The 16231-nt window shown below is 35.4% G+C and overlaps 4 protein-coding genes and 1 non-coding gene across 9 annotated transcripts; 2 read left to right on the forward strand and 3 right to left on the reverse strand.

The window, feature by feature from the left end:
* The first annotated feature begins 3038 nt into the window (after positions 1–3038).
* Positions 3039–5190, forward strand: LOC103855471. The gene has a single exon (XM_009132458.3). It carries the CDS (start codon positions 3500–3502, stop codon positions 5018–5020), a length of 1521 nt encoding a protein of 506 aa, XP_009130706.1. The 5' UTR covers positions 3039–3499; the 3' UTR covers positions 5021–5190.
* A 606-nt stretch (positions 5191–5796) lies between these two features.
* Positions 5797–6438, reverse strand: LOC103855472 (dolichyl-diphosphooligosaccharide--protein glycosyltransferase subunit 4C). The gene is made up of 2 exons (XM_009132459.3): positions 6289–6438; positions 5797–6063 (listed from the first exon to the last, which is right to left on the reverse strand). Exon 2 carries the CDS (start codon positions 6061–6063, stop codon positions 5956–5958), a length of 108 nt encoding a protein of 35 aa, XP_009130707.1. The 5' UTR covers positions 6289–6438; the 3' UTR covers positions 5797–5955.
* Positions 6439–6507: 69 nt separating this feature from the next.
* TRNAH-GUG lies at positions 6508–6579 on the reverse strand. The gene has a single exon. It is a non-coding gene; the product is annotated as a tRNA-His (tRNA).
* Positions 6580–6921: 342 nt separating this feature from the next.
* LOC103855473 (THO complex subunit 4B) lies at positions 6922–8565 on the reverse strand. Its single transcript, XM_009132460.2, has 5 exons — positions 8266–8565; positions 7979–8161; positions 7834–7902; positions 7529–7767; positions 6922–7346 (listed from the first exon to the last, which is right to left on the reverse strand). The coding sequence occupies exons 1-5, from the start codon at positions 8446–8448 to the stop codon at positions 7145–7147; spliced, it is 876 nt and encodes a 291-aa protein (XP_009130708.1). The 5' UTR covers positions 8449–8565; the 3' UTR covers positions 6922–7144.
* A 3544-nt stretch (positions 8566–12109) lies between these two features.
* On the forward strand, positions 12110–16225 carry LOC103855474 (short-chain dehydrogenase TIC 32 B, chloroplastic). 5 transcript variants are annotated; one of them, XM_009132461.3, is made up of 8 exons: positions 12120–13843; positions 14158–14389; positions 14789–14868; positions 14973–15126; positions 15255–15333; positions 15452–15536; positions 15615–15661; positions 15809–16225. In XM_009132461.3, exons 1-8 carry the CDS (start codon positions 13726–13728, stop codon positions 16007–16009), a joined length of 996 nt encoding a protein of 331 aa, XP_009130709.1. In that variant the 5' UTR covers positions 12120–13725; the 3' UTR covers positions 16010–16225. The 5 variants fall into 5 exon arrangements, with proteins under 5 accessions (XP_018512562.1, XP_009130709.1, XP_018512563.1 ...); XM_033287940.1 differs by having other exon boundaries at positions 13594–13843; positions 15615–15720; positions 15809–16027; XM_018657050.2 differs by lacking the exon at positions 15615–15661 and adding an exon at positions 15662–15720 and having other exon boundaries at positions 13594–13843; positions 15809–16027.
* The last annotated feature ends 6 nt before the right edge of the window (positions 16226–16231 follow it).

The raw sequence follows: 16231 nt of genomic DNA on the forward strand, positions 1-16231 counted from the left end.
TTTTAACCAATTCAGATGCTAGAAGAACATTTTCCATAAGTAACCTATCTTTAACGAACGCCGACTGATTTAAAGATATGAATAGAGGAAGAATGCTCTTCATACGGTTTGCTAGGATCTTGGATATTACCTTGTATATCACATTGCAGCAGGAGATTGGTCGATAATCCCGCATATAGATTGAATCAAGCTTCTTTGAGATTAAAGCCAAGATAGTGGAGTTGACGCCTTTGGGCAAGAAACCTTTGTCAAAGAAAGATTTCACCGCAGTAACGAAATCACCACTCGTAACTGCCCAACTAGCTTTGAAGAACTCACTTGTGTAACCATCTGGACCTGGCGATTCAACGGCGTCGTTTTGATTTTCTGGCGGGGATTCATATGGGCCTTGTTCACTCTTTGTGATTAAAGCCCATTGGGTTTATATGTATGTAACATGTGAAAATCATCTATGACATCATAGCTTTTTTTGTGAAAATAAATATAAAATATTTTCTTGCTCTATTTTGATGTATTGACAGTTGTGTCTGTATTCGATCCATTTGTATAAAAATAATCGTATTATTATGTTCACTGAATCTTCAATTCAAATGTCTTGGCATCGAGTTTTTGAAAACATTATCGCTTATTAAAAGTTATAATTCTTCGTCTTATAAGACATGGTCCGTATCAATACCATCACCTTCTAACTATTAAAAAAAGAACTTACATAACTATTTTATTATAGTCTTCTTTCTTTTAATGCATGTAATGTAGACGTTAGTGCGTGAATGCGTGAGAAGGTTGCGTTGCATTGGACCGAAAGTAATAGTTTCTCTTCAAAATAATTCATTATTTTACTAAAAAATGTTTCTTAATGTTATATGAATCACCGGTTAAATCTGCAGATATATATTCTTTTTATCAACGACAGGTTAAACCTGCGTATTATTCGATTTTGGCTATGTTGTTATTCGATTTGTAATCAATTTAAATGTTATATATATGCTTTGATATCCTATGAAACTGTCACCACATTGCACTGGCCAGTTGTCCTCTATGATTGGTGAGCTTGCATTTTTCTCTATACAAATATTGATCAAAACATTATAACCATAGATGCTCTGGTAGGTGAAAAGTTATCGAAAGTTTTCCAACCCAGTTTTTATCACGTCTATACTAAAAGTCAATACTGCTAAAAGTAATACGGTCAAAAATAAACCAAACCCATCAAATCATCTTTTTTGCAGAAATCAGTTTTATTTTCAACACAATTGAAATGTAACCGTAAATTTATTTGCAATATCACTAAACTAATCTGAATCTGAACAATACAAAGTCAGGTTTTGTCAAAAAAAAAAACAATACAAAGTCAGGCTTCACGGCGACCATGAGAAACACACATATCATAACATAATCAGACAGGTCTAAGCTAACCAATCCATCGTAATGATATTTATTCAAAACTCTGTACTATCATCACAAGATTAAATAGGAAATTTTCTTTGAATTATGATTTGTTTACTATGATGTTATTGTGTGTTGTCAGGTACTAAGACATATAAACGCATTAAAGTCATTAGATTACTAGTAGTGTGTTGTATTTAAATATTTATTCATTGTCGTTGTTTGGGCATGAGAGGTGGCAACTCCCAATATCCTTTTGGGGTCATCTTCAACGTCCTCTCAGATCTCAATTATTGAATTTTTTAAAGTAGTGTTTGATTCGTTCTTCTCTTTTTGGGTTTCGTTAATACTATTTTTTATTACTCTATTTATTTGGCTTTGTCAACTTCTGCTCGTATCTAATGTAGTAGTAAGTATATTATTATCCCATAATGTTTAAGTGTCCTTTCAGGAACCGAACATCCGGTAAAACAAAATATTACCATAGAATATGATGGGGCGACTTGGCGTAAACAAAATATTTGAAACTATTGTCTGTTGCAATGTGTCAAATAAAAAAGAGCGTTACTAATACAATAGTTTCAGATTTAAATATTTAAGTCTAAACCTTTTTTTTTTGGGTGCAAATGTTAAAAATAGCCTAAAGAAAATGGTTCATAATTTTCAAATTCAACTTATTTTGAAATATGCATGTTTTGTTTTTATGTTGTATCCCATGTATAATATCGGCACTGTTCTTATTAATTTTTTCCCCAAAACTCTCCTCCATTAGTTCCCATTGTCTAACTAGTAGTATGTTCATACATATATAGTTGACTCAGAAATGAATACATTTCGTACAGGTTACGAGGAAATGGCATAAGTATGTCAATCATAAAAAAATTTTACCCTTCCTCGTAATTATCCTCAATCACTTCTAATTCATTAGGATGTTTCAAAATTTACAATGCATTTAACTATTCAACAAAGAAGGATTAGTTTAATTAAACTTGTAAGCGGTTGGATGCTAACACTGATGATGACGCATAGCCCTATTTCAATGGATAACTAGTATAAGACTTTTTAAAATTATTTTGTTACACACTCACTGGGAGCACAATAATGCAATTGGTCTCCACTAGCATTGATTAAAAAATATATTTTTTTTGAAAAAAATCATATCACTCAACTAATCACCAACCATGTCTCCGCATAGACTTCGCATAGGATGAATATTGAGAATCATTTCTCAAAAAAAAAACAAAAGACAATATTAAGAATCCGAAGCACAAGTAAACCAGAGTTTTTAACACTAAGAATCCGCTTTAGCCCGGGGTATACAGCTCACTAATCTGATTATTTAAGGCATCTGATTAACCCAATCAAATACGTTTCAAAAATCAATTTTATTAGAAATTTGGAAAACATTTTATTAAAAAAAAAAGGAAAAGAAAAATCGTGGGTTGATAAGCACATGTACCGACGACGATAAGCACCCATATAATTGTTCAGAGAGAGAGGAAAAAGATAATATTTAAATTATATAATAATAAGAAAGAGAGTGGGGGAATCAGGCGGTATCTAGTTCAGGCTATCTCTTACGCACATTCACTCCCACCCACGAAGCTTCCTTCCTCCTTCTTACATAAACTACCTCCCTCTTTCACACCGTTACATTTCACAACCAAGAATCACCAAACACAACAACAAAAAAATTGAATCTGTGGGGGGGGGGGGGGGGGGGGAAGAAAATTCAGAATCCAGCTGATTGATCATATCATTGCGACAATGACGGAGGAGGTTTCGTGTTGTCCGCCAATCTCTCGATTCATTCTCGAAAGGTATTATCTGGGCTCGATCTCTTCTTACTAGGCTTGTTGCTGTTGCTGTTGTGATAGTTGGATGTCATTGGAGAAAGGAGGAAACTTTCAGTTCAAATGTATATTTCACGGATTGGTTTGAGTCGGAGTTTCCCGCCGTTTTCTGGGGGCTATAGTGAAATTCTAGGGTTAGGGTTGGACATCGTCTTTCTCTAGCGTCTTCTCCAAGATTGCAATTAGGGATCTCATGGCTAATTGGGAGATCTGGGATTTAGGAGATTGATCCAATTCAAATCAGAACCGGTTTTTGTGAAATGAAAGGCTCGATTCTCACTGTTTTGTCAATGGAGAATCATCATCATCACCCTTCAACGCACTTATCCATGGATTCCAGTGTCTCCTCCTCTCACGAAGAACTCGATCTCGAGATGATGAACAACGGTAACCGCCAAATCACTCTTTACAATCCACCAGACATCAACCTCCCCTTGTCTGTAGGACGAACCTCCATGTCGTGGAACTTGGATTCTTGCGATAACATTTTAGACGTTGGCCTCAGCTCGCATGTCTACGAGACCACCGAGACGTTCCTCAACGTGGTGGCTCCGAGTAAAGTCAGTAAAAAATGCTTGAAACGAGGGGATAGCATGTGGGGAGCTTGGTTCTTCTTCAGCTTCTACTTCAGACCGGCGCTGAACGACAAGTCAAAGTCAAAGGTCGTTAGAGAAGCTGGAGGAGGAGGAGGGTGTTTTACAGGGTTTGATAAATCTGATCTCAAGCTCGATGTGTTTCTCGTTCAGCACGATATGGAGAACATGTACATGTGGGCTTTCAAGGATAAGCCTGAGAACGCGCTCGGGAAAATGCAGCTGAGGAGCTACATGAACGGGCACTCTCGTCAGGGGGAGCGTCCGTTTCCATTTAGCGCAGAGAGAGGGTTTGTTCGGTCTCACAGGATGCAGAGGAAGCATTACAGGGGGCTCTCTAACCCTCAGTGTCTTCACGGGATCGAGTTTGTGGCGTCGCCGAGTCTCTTGTGTGTTAGTGAAGAAGATAAGAAGAGGTGGATGGAGCTAACTGGTCGAGATTTGAAGTTCACTATCCCTCCTGACGCTAGTGATTTCGGTTCGTGGAGAAACCTTCCCAACACGGAGTTTGAGCTGCCTCATGTTGCGAAACCGGGTTTGAGTAACGGTAAGAAGATTCTTAATGGTTCGGGGTTGCATTTGACGAGCAACGCTTCTTTCAGCAGCAATGGTGACTCATCAGAAGGAGGCAACAACAGTAAGAAGAGGAAAGAGTTCTTATCTCCAGGAAGCAGCGAAGAAGAATGTTGCTTGACTGTGAACAACGTCGAGACCCACCAGCCTGGTTGGGTAAAGGACTTCACTGGAGTGATGAAGAACGTTCACGGGCCCGCAACTGCGGCCAAGACCATCTACGAAGACGAAGAAGCTTACCTGGTCGTGGTTACTTTACCATTTGTGGATTTGAACAGCGTGAAAGTCTCATGGAGGAACAGCATCACGAACGGGATCGTGAAGGTCACGGGGTCAAGCACGTCGAGGGCTCCTTTGGTGAAGAGGAGGGAGCGTACTTTCAAGCTGGTTGATCAGACGGCTGAGCATTGTCCTCCAGGGGAGTTCATGAGGGAGATACAGTTGCCGAATAGGATACCGGAAGAAGCCAACATTGAAGCGTATTTTGATGGGACAGGACCGGTTCTAGAGATCCTGGTGCCGAAGCTGAGGGGAGGAGTGGAGGAAGAACACGAGGTTAGGGTTTGTCTAAGGCCACACCACCTCGGAGGGGTTAGTGAGCTCAAGTTGACGTGATGAAAAGGTGTAACCATGTTTTTTTATGTATCTGTAGTAAAGCATTTTGTACATTGGGAAAATAAGCCAAAGCAAAAGTGCAAATCCTAAGTGTAACCTATTGAGATTTTCTTTTATTTCTTTTTGGTGTCAGTGTAACTTTTTCAGTTATATTTTCTTAGGATCTGTAACCTTGTTGTCATCCCACACTACTGTCAGCCTTGTGTTTTTTTTAATTGCATCAATGATCTAATACAAAACCCAACACACTAATTACTAGGAAAACAAGGTCCAGTTTCATACTAACAAGGAGCATGATCACAACAGAGAAGTAACTCGAATTTTCAGTGAACTACATTGATTATCATAAGTCTCAACCCAGCATTGACGCAGGTAACAACCACCAAGATGCAGAGAAGTTTAAGAATGAAAGTGCTCCTTGTTTTACTAGTGTGTTGGGTTTTGCATTAGAACATTGATGCAACATCATAAGAGTATCACAAAGCAGATGCCATTTAAACAGCCTGAATCTGGAGATTCACCAAAGGATGAATGCGTATGTACAATAGCACATTACATCATGCAAGCAAGCCTACAGTAGATGCTAATGAGAAACAAATAAAACTGTAAAAAGAACAACTCCCATGGTTATGTGAAGAGACTCATCTAAGCTTAAACATTTCATAAAAGCTAACGTGTTTGCTCACGCAAGCATCACAATCTAAACTCACTCATACCTGCGCGTATATGTTAGCTTTGAAACAAATAAACTGAATGATAAAATCTGAATGATGAAAGCACAATGAAAACAAGTCTATAACGCATTCATCAAAAACCACATTGTCATATTACATAACTGGGGGAAACATCTCGACTGTATGCAATGCTAACGACATTAAACTGTTTTTTTTTTTGTTGTAGGAAACCAGCAAAAAGATAAAAAGAGCATCAGTTATTCATTCGAACTTTGGGTCGGCGACGACGAAATGGTAAGCAATGACCAGAATGAAGATGAAAATGCCGAGAAAATTGGCAAAGAATCCGAGGTCTTGGTCGTCAAACATCTGTTTACATCACATCACATCAACAATCAGAGAATGATAGAATCTCGTTAGCAGTGAAAGAAAGAAAGAGAGAGAGAGTCTCATCAGATCTCTACGCAATTCAATTTAAATTATCCTGGGAATATATAGATCCATGCCTCTACCGATTCAGATCCACAGATTCCATCACCATCTAAAGACGAAACAATATGACACTTCGAATTGAAAAAGCCTGTAGCATTTTACCTTCGGAAGCGCAGGGACGATGACTTTCCTCTTCGATTCTTCACTGAGCGAGAGTCTAATGAAACAGATCGTAAAAAGTGAAATAGGGTGGGGAAGGAAGACTCTGGTTAAGGAGAAGGTTGACACGGAACCGACGACGTTTAGATGAATATAATTACGACGACGTTTAGATGAAAATTATTACGACGTCGTTTAGTTTAATACAGAGAGAAAAAAAGATGTGGCTGCTGGGATTCGAGCCCAGGTCTCCACGGCCACAACGTGGAATTCTTACCGCTAAACTACAGCCACTTTGTTGATAAATGTTTCAATAGCCAATTATTTTAATTGACTTACTCTTGTTCTCTTTCTTCTCTATTACACAATTCTTCAACAATGTTATAACTTGGAACAATTTCATATAACTACTGCATCACTCTTTATCTCTTATCCTCTTAATGCTATTACTACACAAATAAGCAATAGCATTAAGTTATGCACACAAAAAAAAAAGCAGCATTAAGTTGTAAGCATTTGGATAAGATAATTACTTTTTATAACTTAATGCAAATTACACTAAGTTTAAGTGTTTTTAAATAAGCAAATCAAAATTTGTGTATAACCTAATGCTATTGCTTTTTTTTGTGCTAACCATTCATTTCAAATATGTAGATGGAATCTTTATAAGGTTTGAGTTCCTTGGTACACACAATACTGATTACTCTGAACTCAACTGCAAAAGCTAAAAAGCTCACAAAGAGAAGAAAGATAAAGAGCTAAACCCGATAATGTGAGTCCATTGACACCAATCTAAATAACATACTCATACATAAAGTATATCAAGCACTAAAGAAATACAAGTAGTCTTGCAATGGATTTAACTTGTTTCCTCCATTGCCTCTTTGTGATACTTGTCCAATTCAGCATCAAGATCCTCTGCAGACACCTTTTCATCACGTCCTCCTCTTCCACTGCCACGACCACCACCTCCTCCTCCTCTAGCTCCCCTACCACCACGGAAATTACCTCCGCCAAAACCACCACGAGGCCGTCCCATAAACCCACCTCTCCCTCTCCCTCTGTTGAGTAACAATTTTATACAAAATATTTAATAAGACTAAAAGGGTTCAAGTAATCAACCTATCAGTAATCTACTTAGCTGACTCCAGGCTAACTAACATTCATGCGATCAAATACACGAACTCAATAACAACACATCAAATATATCATTTAAAATATCATAACTTAGAAGAGCACAAACCTAAAGTTTCCATTGAAGTTCCCATTGAAGTTGCCATTGTAGTTCTCATTAAAGTTCCCAAGTATCCCATTCGAAGGAAAAGGAATTTGAACAGGAGCAAGCATAGGAGGTGCTGGAGCTGAAAGATTCGTTCCAACAATCTCAATCTTCATCAGCTTTCCATCCAGCTGAACATCATTGTAACGCTTAACAGCTGCCAAGGCATCACCACGCCGTGAAAAAACAACCTCAGCAGTACCCTGAAAGCACCGTTTGATCAGTCCAACGCGATCTAATAGATCAACACTCTGTAGTCAAAAGCATACCTTGGATCTTCCACTCCTATCATAGTGAATCCCATAACGCTTAAGGTCACCAACCTCTGAGAAGAGCTCCTACAAAATAAACAAACAATTAACTTCAAAGACACAATCTTTCCTCCTTCTAAAGAAGACTAGAGTGAAATGAGACCTTGATATCCTCGTTGGAGACACCATAGTCCAAGTTGGAGATGTAGAGCTTCGTTCCAGTCTCGATTGAAGAACCACCAACGCCAACACCTGCAGACTGATGCCCAAAAGCAGCCGCCACACTCGCATCAGTGGCGAAGACGTCGTTAGCCCACATCGCGTCATGAGCTTGTTGTTGAATCGGCTGTTAACGAAAAAAGATCTCAACTTTAACAAACCCTAAAAGGAACTGAACTCTCTGATCTGGAATGAAGAGGTAGTTAAGGGAGATTAAAATCAATCGCTGACCCTTGAATACGGCGCCGTTCTGTTTCCCACGCGGTTAGCAAACCGTCGAGACGGACCGGAGGAGCCACCGCCGAATCCGCGACCGCCGCTGCTAGCACCGCCGTTTCCTCGGCCGCGAGATCCGGTAGGTTTTCGATTGGATTTGATGAGGTCATCGAGTGACATATCCAAACCACCTGCCATCTTCGCCGGAGATTTTCTCTGCTTCGGAGGTGCGAGAAGAGAGGAGAAGGGAGCAGCTAGGGTTTCGTTGCAGTGGTTAATGAAGCTCGGAGATAGCGAGAAGATTTTCTCGAGAGAATTGCGATAAAAGCCTCGTAATGTTTGTAGATATGTATTTGCGCCCCAAACTCTTGATCGTTACCGTTTAGTCCCTTTTAAGTATTAATGGGCCTATTGGAATTTTAGAAGTCCACGGACCTAAATATGCATCCTTCTTTGGGTTCTCGCTCAATAACCAACCATATTGCCTCACATTTTTAAAGGGAGAACAAAAAAAAAATACATCATGAAATTGTTATATAATTAGTTTATTTGATTCAATTGTTAATTCCTATGAAAATGACCAAAATCAATCAGTATTTTTTTTGCTGACAAATAAAATCAATTTATTTTACTTGGAAATGAATTGAATAACAGATCATCAAATTGACCACATTCTGTTTGCTAATGCAATATTTGCATTCTTGCATAGTTGCATTCATACTTTTACCGTTGCTTTCCTTTTGCTTCTAATATTCAACACATCTCTTTCGAAAAAACTATAAAATAACTTAGTTTAAATATATTTCGTAAATACTATTTCTTCACTACTCGATCTTCCCATTTCAGTGTGAATGATTCATCATAAACATCTGAGCAATCAATTCTTGAAACCGAACATGGCGGCCTTAAGCCATGTGCTACACGCATTACCTGTATGGGCACTGTATGTTACTAGGTACATACATAGACATATTAATATCAGTACGTTGGCAGGCACCTTTTTTGGCAAACACATTTGTTTTTGAACTACAAAAAAAAATTGATAACTACAAAAAAAATTTTTGGTTGTAGTATTTTCCAATAATACTGTATTATTTAGTTGTAAATAAGGAAATAAATAGAGTAATGTATTTTATTAGTGGTGTCACATGGTCACATCACTTCCCCATGCAATGAACCGGACGTCATGCATGTGCCACTCGCCGTTGAGAATAGTAAATGCTATCATTATTCTCTTCATAGTCGCCTATTCGTAATGCTGGGTTTTTGTTTGTGCGGGTGGCTTAACTATAGATCTAGCGATAAACTACCTTCTTATATATAGTACTACTATTTTACAGAACTGTTATAAATGTAGATTGCTCCATTCTATTATATATTAATTAGCCATTCGTTAGGAACTTAGGACAACAATTTCCATGCTCGTAGGGGCGGCCACTGGTTCGTCTTTCGTTTGATTAATACAAGTCGACAAACCCATAAATAGACGACGTAAAATTTCATTTCGATCCGGTTAGATAAAGTTTTGGGTGATGAACTTATACTTCACCCCAATATAGATTTAGTACACAATAATTAGATTATTGAAAATCCTCTTATAAAAAATAGATTATTGAGAATGAATACATCAAACTTCTTTTATAAATGTATACTGTACTAACTTAGAAGTTTCAGACTATAGACTATTGGTCCATAATTTTCTCATTGTGTTCGTAACCAGTGTCTAATAATATCACATGTAAGACATATTAATTCTCTCAAATAAAATTGAGCTAATGCACTTATTTAAATAAAATTGAATTAATTAATGACTGGGAGATTTTCAAATGCCACTATACTACCATCATTTTGATATTTTATATTAGCAGTAAAATATTAACTTAATTTCCCGGTAAAAAAAACAATTGTTTTCAACTCTCAAGTCTGGATTTCTCGGTATAGGCTCCGAATGGTAACAACGGGTTGAGCGGAGCGGGACAAGCGGATTGGTTAGTGCGGTGCGGTTTATGTGCGGTTTGTGTTAGAAAAACGCATAGTGCGGGACAAGTGCGGTTTGTTTAAAAGAAGCGGTTTAAAACAAAATGTGAATGGTAACATGTGTAATGAATAGTATAACTGCGGGATACATAATATATTTATATTTTATAAACTAAAAAATCAGTAATACTAATATAATTTTAATATATATATATATATTATTTTTAAAAATAGTTAATATATCTGAAATATGAATACGTTATTTCTAAGTTTTTATAGCAAATATTTTATTGTATTTTAAAAATTATAATTTGATTCGCACTTTATATTCAAGGTCTATATAACTGAACACCATTAATTATATATACATGTTTTCTCATGTTTTTGTTAGCACAAAAACTGCCAAAATTGTATTAGTTATCACTTAAACAAAATTAAATAATTTATGATATTTTTATAGCTCAAAAATAAAATTAAGAATTTGGTTGATAAATAATTTTTTTATCATAGTTAAAATTTTTACCCAAATAATTTTCATTAAAACTTTAGTTTATGTATATCGGGTGTGATTGGTAGTGGTTGTAGGTGCTGTCCACAGTCTCATTTATTTCTACATCACTAAATTCAGATCAATCAAGCTTTAATAAAAATTTCAAAATCACAGCTCTTAAAATAACCTACAGCTGTACAAGTGTTCTGTAGTGCCAGAATCCAGAGCAATTTTTTGAAACATTTTATAAAATTTTACAGCAATAAAATCTAAAACCACAACAAACATTTTACTGATTTTTTTTCTACAACAAAAATTTTAGAGTTACAGCCATTACCAATCGGACCCACTGTATAGACAAAATATTAGTTGATGTATTTTTAAAAATATTTTTACTAACTAAAAACAATAAATTTTGTACCTACAGTAATATGTCTAACTAATAACTACACTTAGACAAAAAAAAAACACTAGTAACCACACCAAATTGGATGTTTTCATACGAAGGTGCGGTCCACGCTTAAGTTTGTTCCGCACTCCATTTTTTATTTTCTTATTTATTTAATTTTAACAAAATTGGAAGCAGAGAAGATTATGTTGAATGGCGACACATTCTTCGTCCCGCAGTTCGTTCTTCTCAAACCACTACCAACACTCAAGGCCATAAGTTGTTCAGATCTCTGTTTTAAACCATATAGCTATATCGTAAATAATAATTTTCTAATCTCGATAGTGGTGTGTGTAGTCTTGTGTAATTTTCTAACTGTATTCTTTCCCGCCAATTGGACCAAATTGATTAAATCACACCTAACAGTGTCATTATCAGGCTTTCAGCAATATTGGGAGGCAAGAAAAGTAAATACATCCAAATCTCTTAGTTGGATTCTCTGAACTTGGAAACGGAAAGTTAGAGAGGAACATATATGAGCATGGGCTATATGAATTAAATAACACATTCTGTATAGTTACTTTATATACCTTTAACTGCCGGTCAAAAACTTTTTAAATCACTCAAATGTTTTTGAATTTTGAGTAAATTAATGTTTACTACTTTCATGGTACCACTTTTTATTTTTACCACCACTAATGAGACATTTTCAAAAATATTTTCTTCATTAAGTGACAAAAGACTTTTATGCCATTGTTATTTATATATATAAAAAAAAAAAAAAAAAAAATTAAAAATTAAAAATTAAAAAAAAAATAAAAAAATAATAAAAAAATAATTATTTTTTTTTTGTTTTTCGAAATATACTTTTTCAAATTCAAATTTTTTTTATAATTTTTTTTTAAACTTTTTTTTCGAATTTTTTTTTTCAAATTTCTTTTAGAAAAAACGAAAAATTATGTTTGAAACTATTTTTTAAATTTTTTTATATATTTTTTAAGTATTTATATATTTATTAGAATCATAAATTTCACATTTCAAAAACCCTACCACAACCCTCAACTCTAAACCCTAAGTCTAGATTAGTTAACTCTAAGAGTATAATTGTATTTTACCCTTCACTAAAAGTGAGGATAAAAATGGTTAGTGTAAACATGAAAAGTGGTACTATAAATGTGGTATTTATGGCAATTTGTCTTGAATTTTGAGTAAAGTGGGAGTTAAGTTTGATTTTCCTCGAAAGATTCCTTATCTTCTGAAGAAAATCATAATGGTGTTCCTTTTTTTGGTCAAATCATAATGTTGTTCAACTATAGTTTTTTTTTTTTTGAAACTCTTGATAAACTATAGTTTCTATACATAGCTTTAGTAAACTTGGTTTTGTTTTTGATAGCGTTGTTTAATTAAAAACGATAGTATTATTTAGGTTTACTATAAATAAATATATTAACTAAAAACCATTTTCCATATGCAAAGTATCGTTAATTTAAATAAAAAACAAAAAAAAAATATATATATATATAATCTAAATTTGATAATTCTTAGCTGTAATTTGTAATAGCTTATAGTTTATTGGCTTAGACTTGCATAACCTCTCTAAATTTGTAAATAAAATTTTAAATTAATTAGATGCTTAATTCAATTTGTATAGCTATATAAATTAGGAGGGTTTGGGTAAGTGGTAACTCATTCACTGGAAACATGTGAAGAGAGAAGGATGTCAAGTAGATGCACACTTGTATTGTATAGTAACCAACGGCTTCTCACCAACCTTCATTAATACTTTGGTCAACCCTTAATATTCAATGGTTAGTCACCCTCCATTTTTTCAAAACAATTAGGGTTAGTAGTCATCAATCCCCAAACGTAGCGTTTACTTACACTATTACCTTTACTTGAATAGACGAAAAATCAAATTCCTTTAGAAAAGCGAGGCATCCCAAAGGAGGGAACACCACTACATGTATAAGTTGTTTGATAACAACAAAAAAATCAAACAATTTTACACTGTCTATAAACTACAAAGTGTATAGCCTATAGAGTTCAAAAAAACTTGCATGCTTTAGAAATAACTGCGAATATACTGGTTTTACTGTATGAAACAATTTTCCGTTGAAGTAAACCGCAATGGCAGAGTTTTATAGACCTTAACCAAAACTTATTGAGAAGTAGACATGCTTGATTTGGGCACATGAAAGTGTTCTATATATCACTCGAACGAGATATTCAAACAGCTCCTTAATTTGATTTAGAGTTTGCATGCACTATCGATCGTCAAAAATATATATTAGAGTTTATATGTATGTAAATAGTAAATAATTAAATACACATTGTTATCTATATATATATACGTATTCAATTTTTGTGTGGACTCCTACGAGTGTGATATTTTGCTATTTACTATTCATAGATCCATTCACGTAATAATGTCGATGAAACTAGAAGAAACCAAGAAGAAAGCATTAATGAAACTCTTTGCCACTTATAAATATGCTTCTCTCATAGTACCATATTATTCTCTAACACCCCTCTTCCTTCTTAGTTTCTCTCTATCTCTCTCTCTTCCATATTGGTTCCTGAGAGACAGATCTCTGAAAATAAGGAGGCCAAGCTACTAAAAATGGGATTATATTCACTAATCACAGGGAGAAGAGGACCAAGTGGGTTTGGTTCAGCTACATCAGCTGAAGAGGTTACCCAAAGGATTGATGCAACTCATCTCACTGCAATTATCACAGGTTCATATATCTATGTACACACATATACAGATGTATATATATACCATAAGTTGATTGTTGTTAACTATTAATGTTAGAATGTTTACTATAGTTATAATACCATAACATCATTTGACTAGACACATTTTGTGGTTTAGCGCTGTTGCTGAACTAGTTTGAGTCATATTTTGATGATAAATCTGTGTTTGCCTCACAAATGCAGTACGAAATCAATGCCGTCATGGAATCGCTATACTCATTGCTAACAAAAACACACAAAACTATTTTAACCAATTAGTTGACTTTGTTTTGACATGAGTTTATTATTGTAAAAGGAGGGGCAGGAGGGATAGGAATGGAGACAGCGAGGGTAATGGCCAAGAGAGGTGTTCATGCGGTAATTGGTGCCCGAAACATAGGAGCTGCAGAAAATGCCAAAGCCGAGATTCTCAGACAAAACACAAACGCACGTGTCACCCTCCTCCACTTAGATCTCTCTTCGGTCAAATCCATCAGAGCCTTTGTTCGTGACTTCCATGCCCTCCATCTTCCTCTCAATCTCCTCATGTACTTTCTCTCTCTCTCTCTCTGACACCCTTTTAATAGATTTTGGACCACATTTTTTTTTAACTTTTAGATCATTGATATTACGTCATAGTGGTCCTGAATGGCATCCACATTAACAGCTTTAAGGTCGTTAACATTGTTTATGTTACCATTAGTAAAATCTGCTATTCGATTTAACATTTTAATCCAAAAAACATCTGCTATGCCAATAAAATAAATAAAAATAACATCCAACATCCAAATTCTAATTTTGATGTTTAGGATTATGAAAATACAACGAGCAGAACTACTGTGAATGCTAGTAATATTAGTATTAAAGACGACGCACCATTTAACTGCTATTGATTGTATAAATTCCCTAAACCAATCGATATAAATTGTAAAATATGTTATTTGCAGAAACAACGCAGGAGTAATGTTCTGTCCATACCAACTCTCTGAAGATGAAATCGAATTGCAGTTTGCTACAAATCACATTGGTAATATTTATGAAAACAAGTGCTTCTTAAGAAGCTTTAGGTTTGTTTTTTAAGAAAATAAACCTTAAATTTGAAACATTAATTGCTGAGCGTATACTATATAGGCCATTTTCTGTTGACAAACTTGCTCCTAGACACAATGAAGACCACAGCTAAAACCAGTGGTGTCGAAGGAAGAATTTTGAATTTATCATCTATAGCTCATATCTATACTTATAAAGAAGGAATCAAGTTCGACAGCATCAATGACATATGCTGGTAAATCGTAGACTCATTTCAAAACTTAAAACTATTTTGAAATCTGCAACCGCTCTGTGAAACATGCAGTGATCAACCATTATTATCTTCCACATTGCATCTTATAACCATATCATTTTGTTTTTCAGTTACTCGGATAAAAGAGCTTACGGACAATCAAAACTAGCCAATATATTGCACGCTAACGAGCTCTCCCGTCAACTTCAGGTCGCCTTCACACACACGCACAAACATATACATCTAAGTGTTATTGCTTAATAGATGCTGTAGAGAGCACATATTTAAAAACCTCAAAATCTTTTTGGGACATTGTTTTGTATGATAGGAAGAGGGAGTGAACATAACAGTGAACTCAGTGCACCCTGGTCTCATCCTCACCAATCTCTTCCAACACACAGCTCTTTTAATGAGTAAATTTTCTCTCTGTTTTCCTCGTATTATTTCCTTTAAATTTTCACTATTGTTTGCTTTAATCCCCATTTTCACAGGGTTCTTGAAGTTCTTCAGTTTTTACTTGTGGAAAAATATACCTCAGGTACTAAACTACTAGAAACCAAGTACTCAGCCAGATCAAGGACCTAACTCGATGACTATGTCACTTACCATCTCTTAAACTCGTACTTAACATGTGAGAAACAAATACGAATATGAGTTTGTGATATCCCGTGTGTTATGTCGACAGGGAGCAGCTACAACATGTTATGTTGCTCTGCATCCAACGCTGAAGGGAGTAACGGGAAAGTACTTTGCAGATTGCAATGAAGTTACTCCAAGCAAACTTGCTAGAGATGAGACTTTGGCACGAAAACTATGGGATTTTAGTGTTAAGCTCATCAACTCTGTTTCTAAAAAAAACTACCTGGGTTTCGAGGACACCATTTAATGAGATAATAAGAATCTCTTTTAATAAGAATCTCTTGTTGTCACTTTAAGAGTAAAAGTTAAAAGAATGAGTGAGATTTGGATGTGATGTACCTTGTTTCGATGGTAATATAGTGTTTAACCAAAATTTATCACTATCTCACAGTTTTAGCTTTATCTTCTTCCGATAGAATTGGATCCACTTTTTAATCATTTCAGTATCATTGAGTTTTGCGTCTATTGA

Source organism: Brassica rapa, chromosome A03, assembly GCF_000309985.2.
Source record: "Brassica rapa cultivar Chiifu-401-42 chromosome A03, CAAS_Brap_v3.01, whole genome shotgun sequence".
In the NCBI taxonomy this organism is placed as follows: domain Eukaryota; kingdom Viridiplantae; phylum Streptophyta; class Magnoliopsida; order Brassicales; family Brassicaceae; genus Brassica; species Brassica rapa.

Excerpts from the sequence above, each read along its gene's own strand:
- LOC103855474 (XM_018657046.2), top strand. The coding sequence starts at position 13,726 with ATGGGATTATATTCACTAATCACAGGGAGAAGAGGACCAAGTGGGTTT. Across the intron at positions 14,390-14,788 it reads CTTCCTCTCAATCTCCTCAT|AAACAACGCAGGAGTAATGT; the intron begins GTACTTTCTCTC and ends TGTTATTTGCAG. Across the intron at positions 14,869-14,972 it reads GTTTGCTACAAATCACATTG|GCCATTTTCTGTTGACAAAC; the intron begins GTAATATTTATG and ends TATACTATATAG.
- LOC103855472 (XM_009132459.3), bottom strand. The coding sequence starts at position 6,063 with ATGTTTGACGACCAAGACCTCGGATTCTTTGCCAATTTTCTCGGCATT.
- LOC103855471 (XM_009132458.3), top strand. The coding sequence starts at position 3,500 with ATGAAAGGCTCGATTCTCACTGTTTTGTCAATGGAGAATCATCATCAT.
- LOC103855473 (XM_009132460.2), bottom strand. The coding sequence starts at position 8,448 with ATGGCAGGTGGTTTGGATATGTCACTCGATGACCTCATCAAATCCAAT. Across the intron at positions 8,162-8,265 it reads GAACGGCGCCGTATTCAAGG|CCGATTCAACAACAAGCTCA; the intron begins GTCAGCGATTGA and ends TTTCGTTAACAG. Across the intron at positions 7,768-7,833 it reads ATAGGAGTGGAAGATCCAAG|GGTACTGCTGAGGTTGTTTT; the intron begins GTATGCTTTTGA and ends CGGTGCTTTCAG.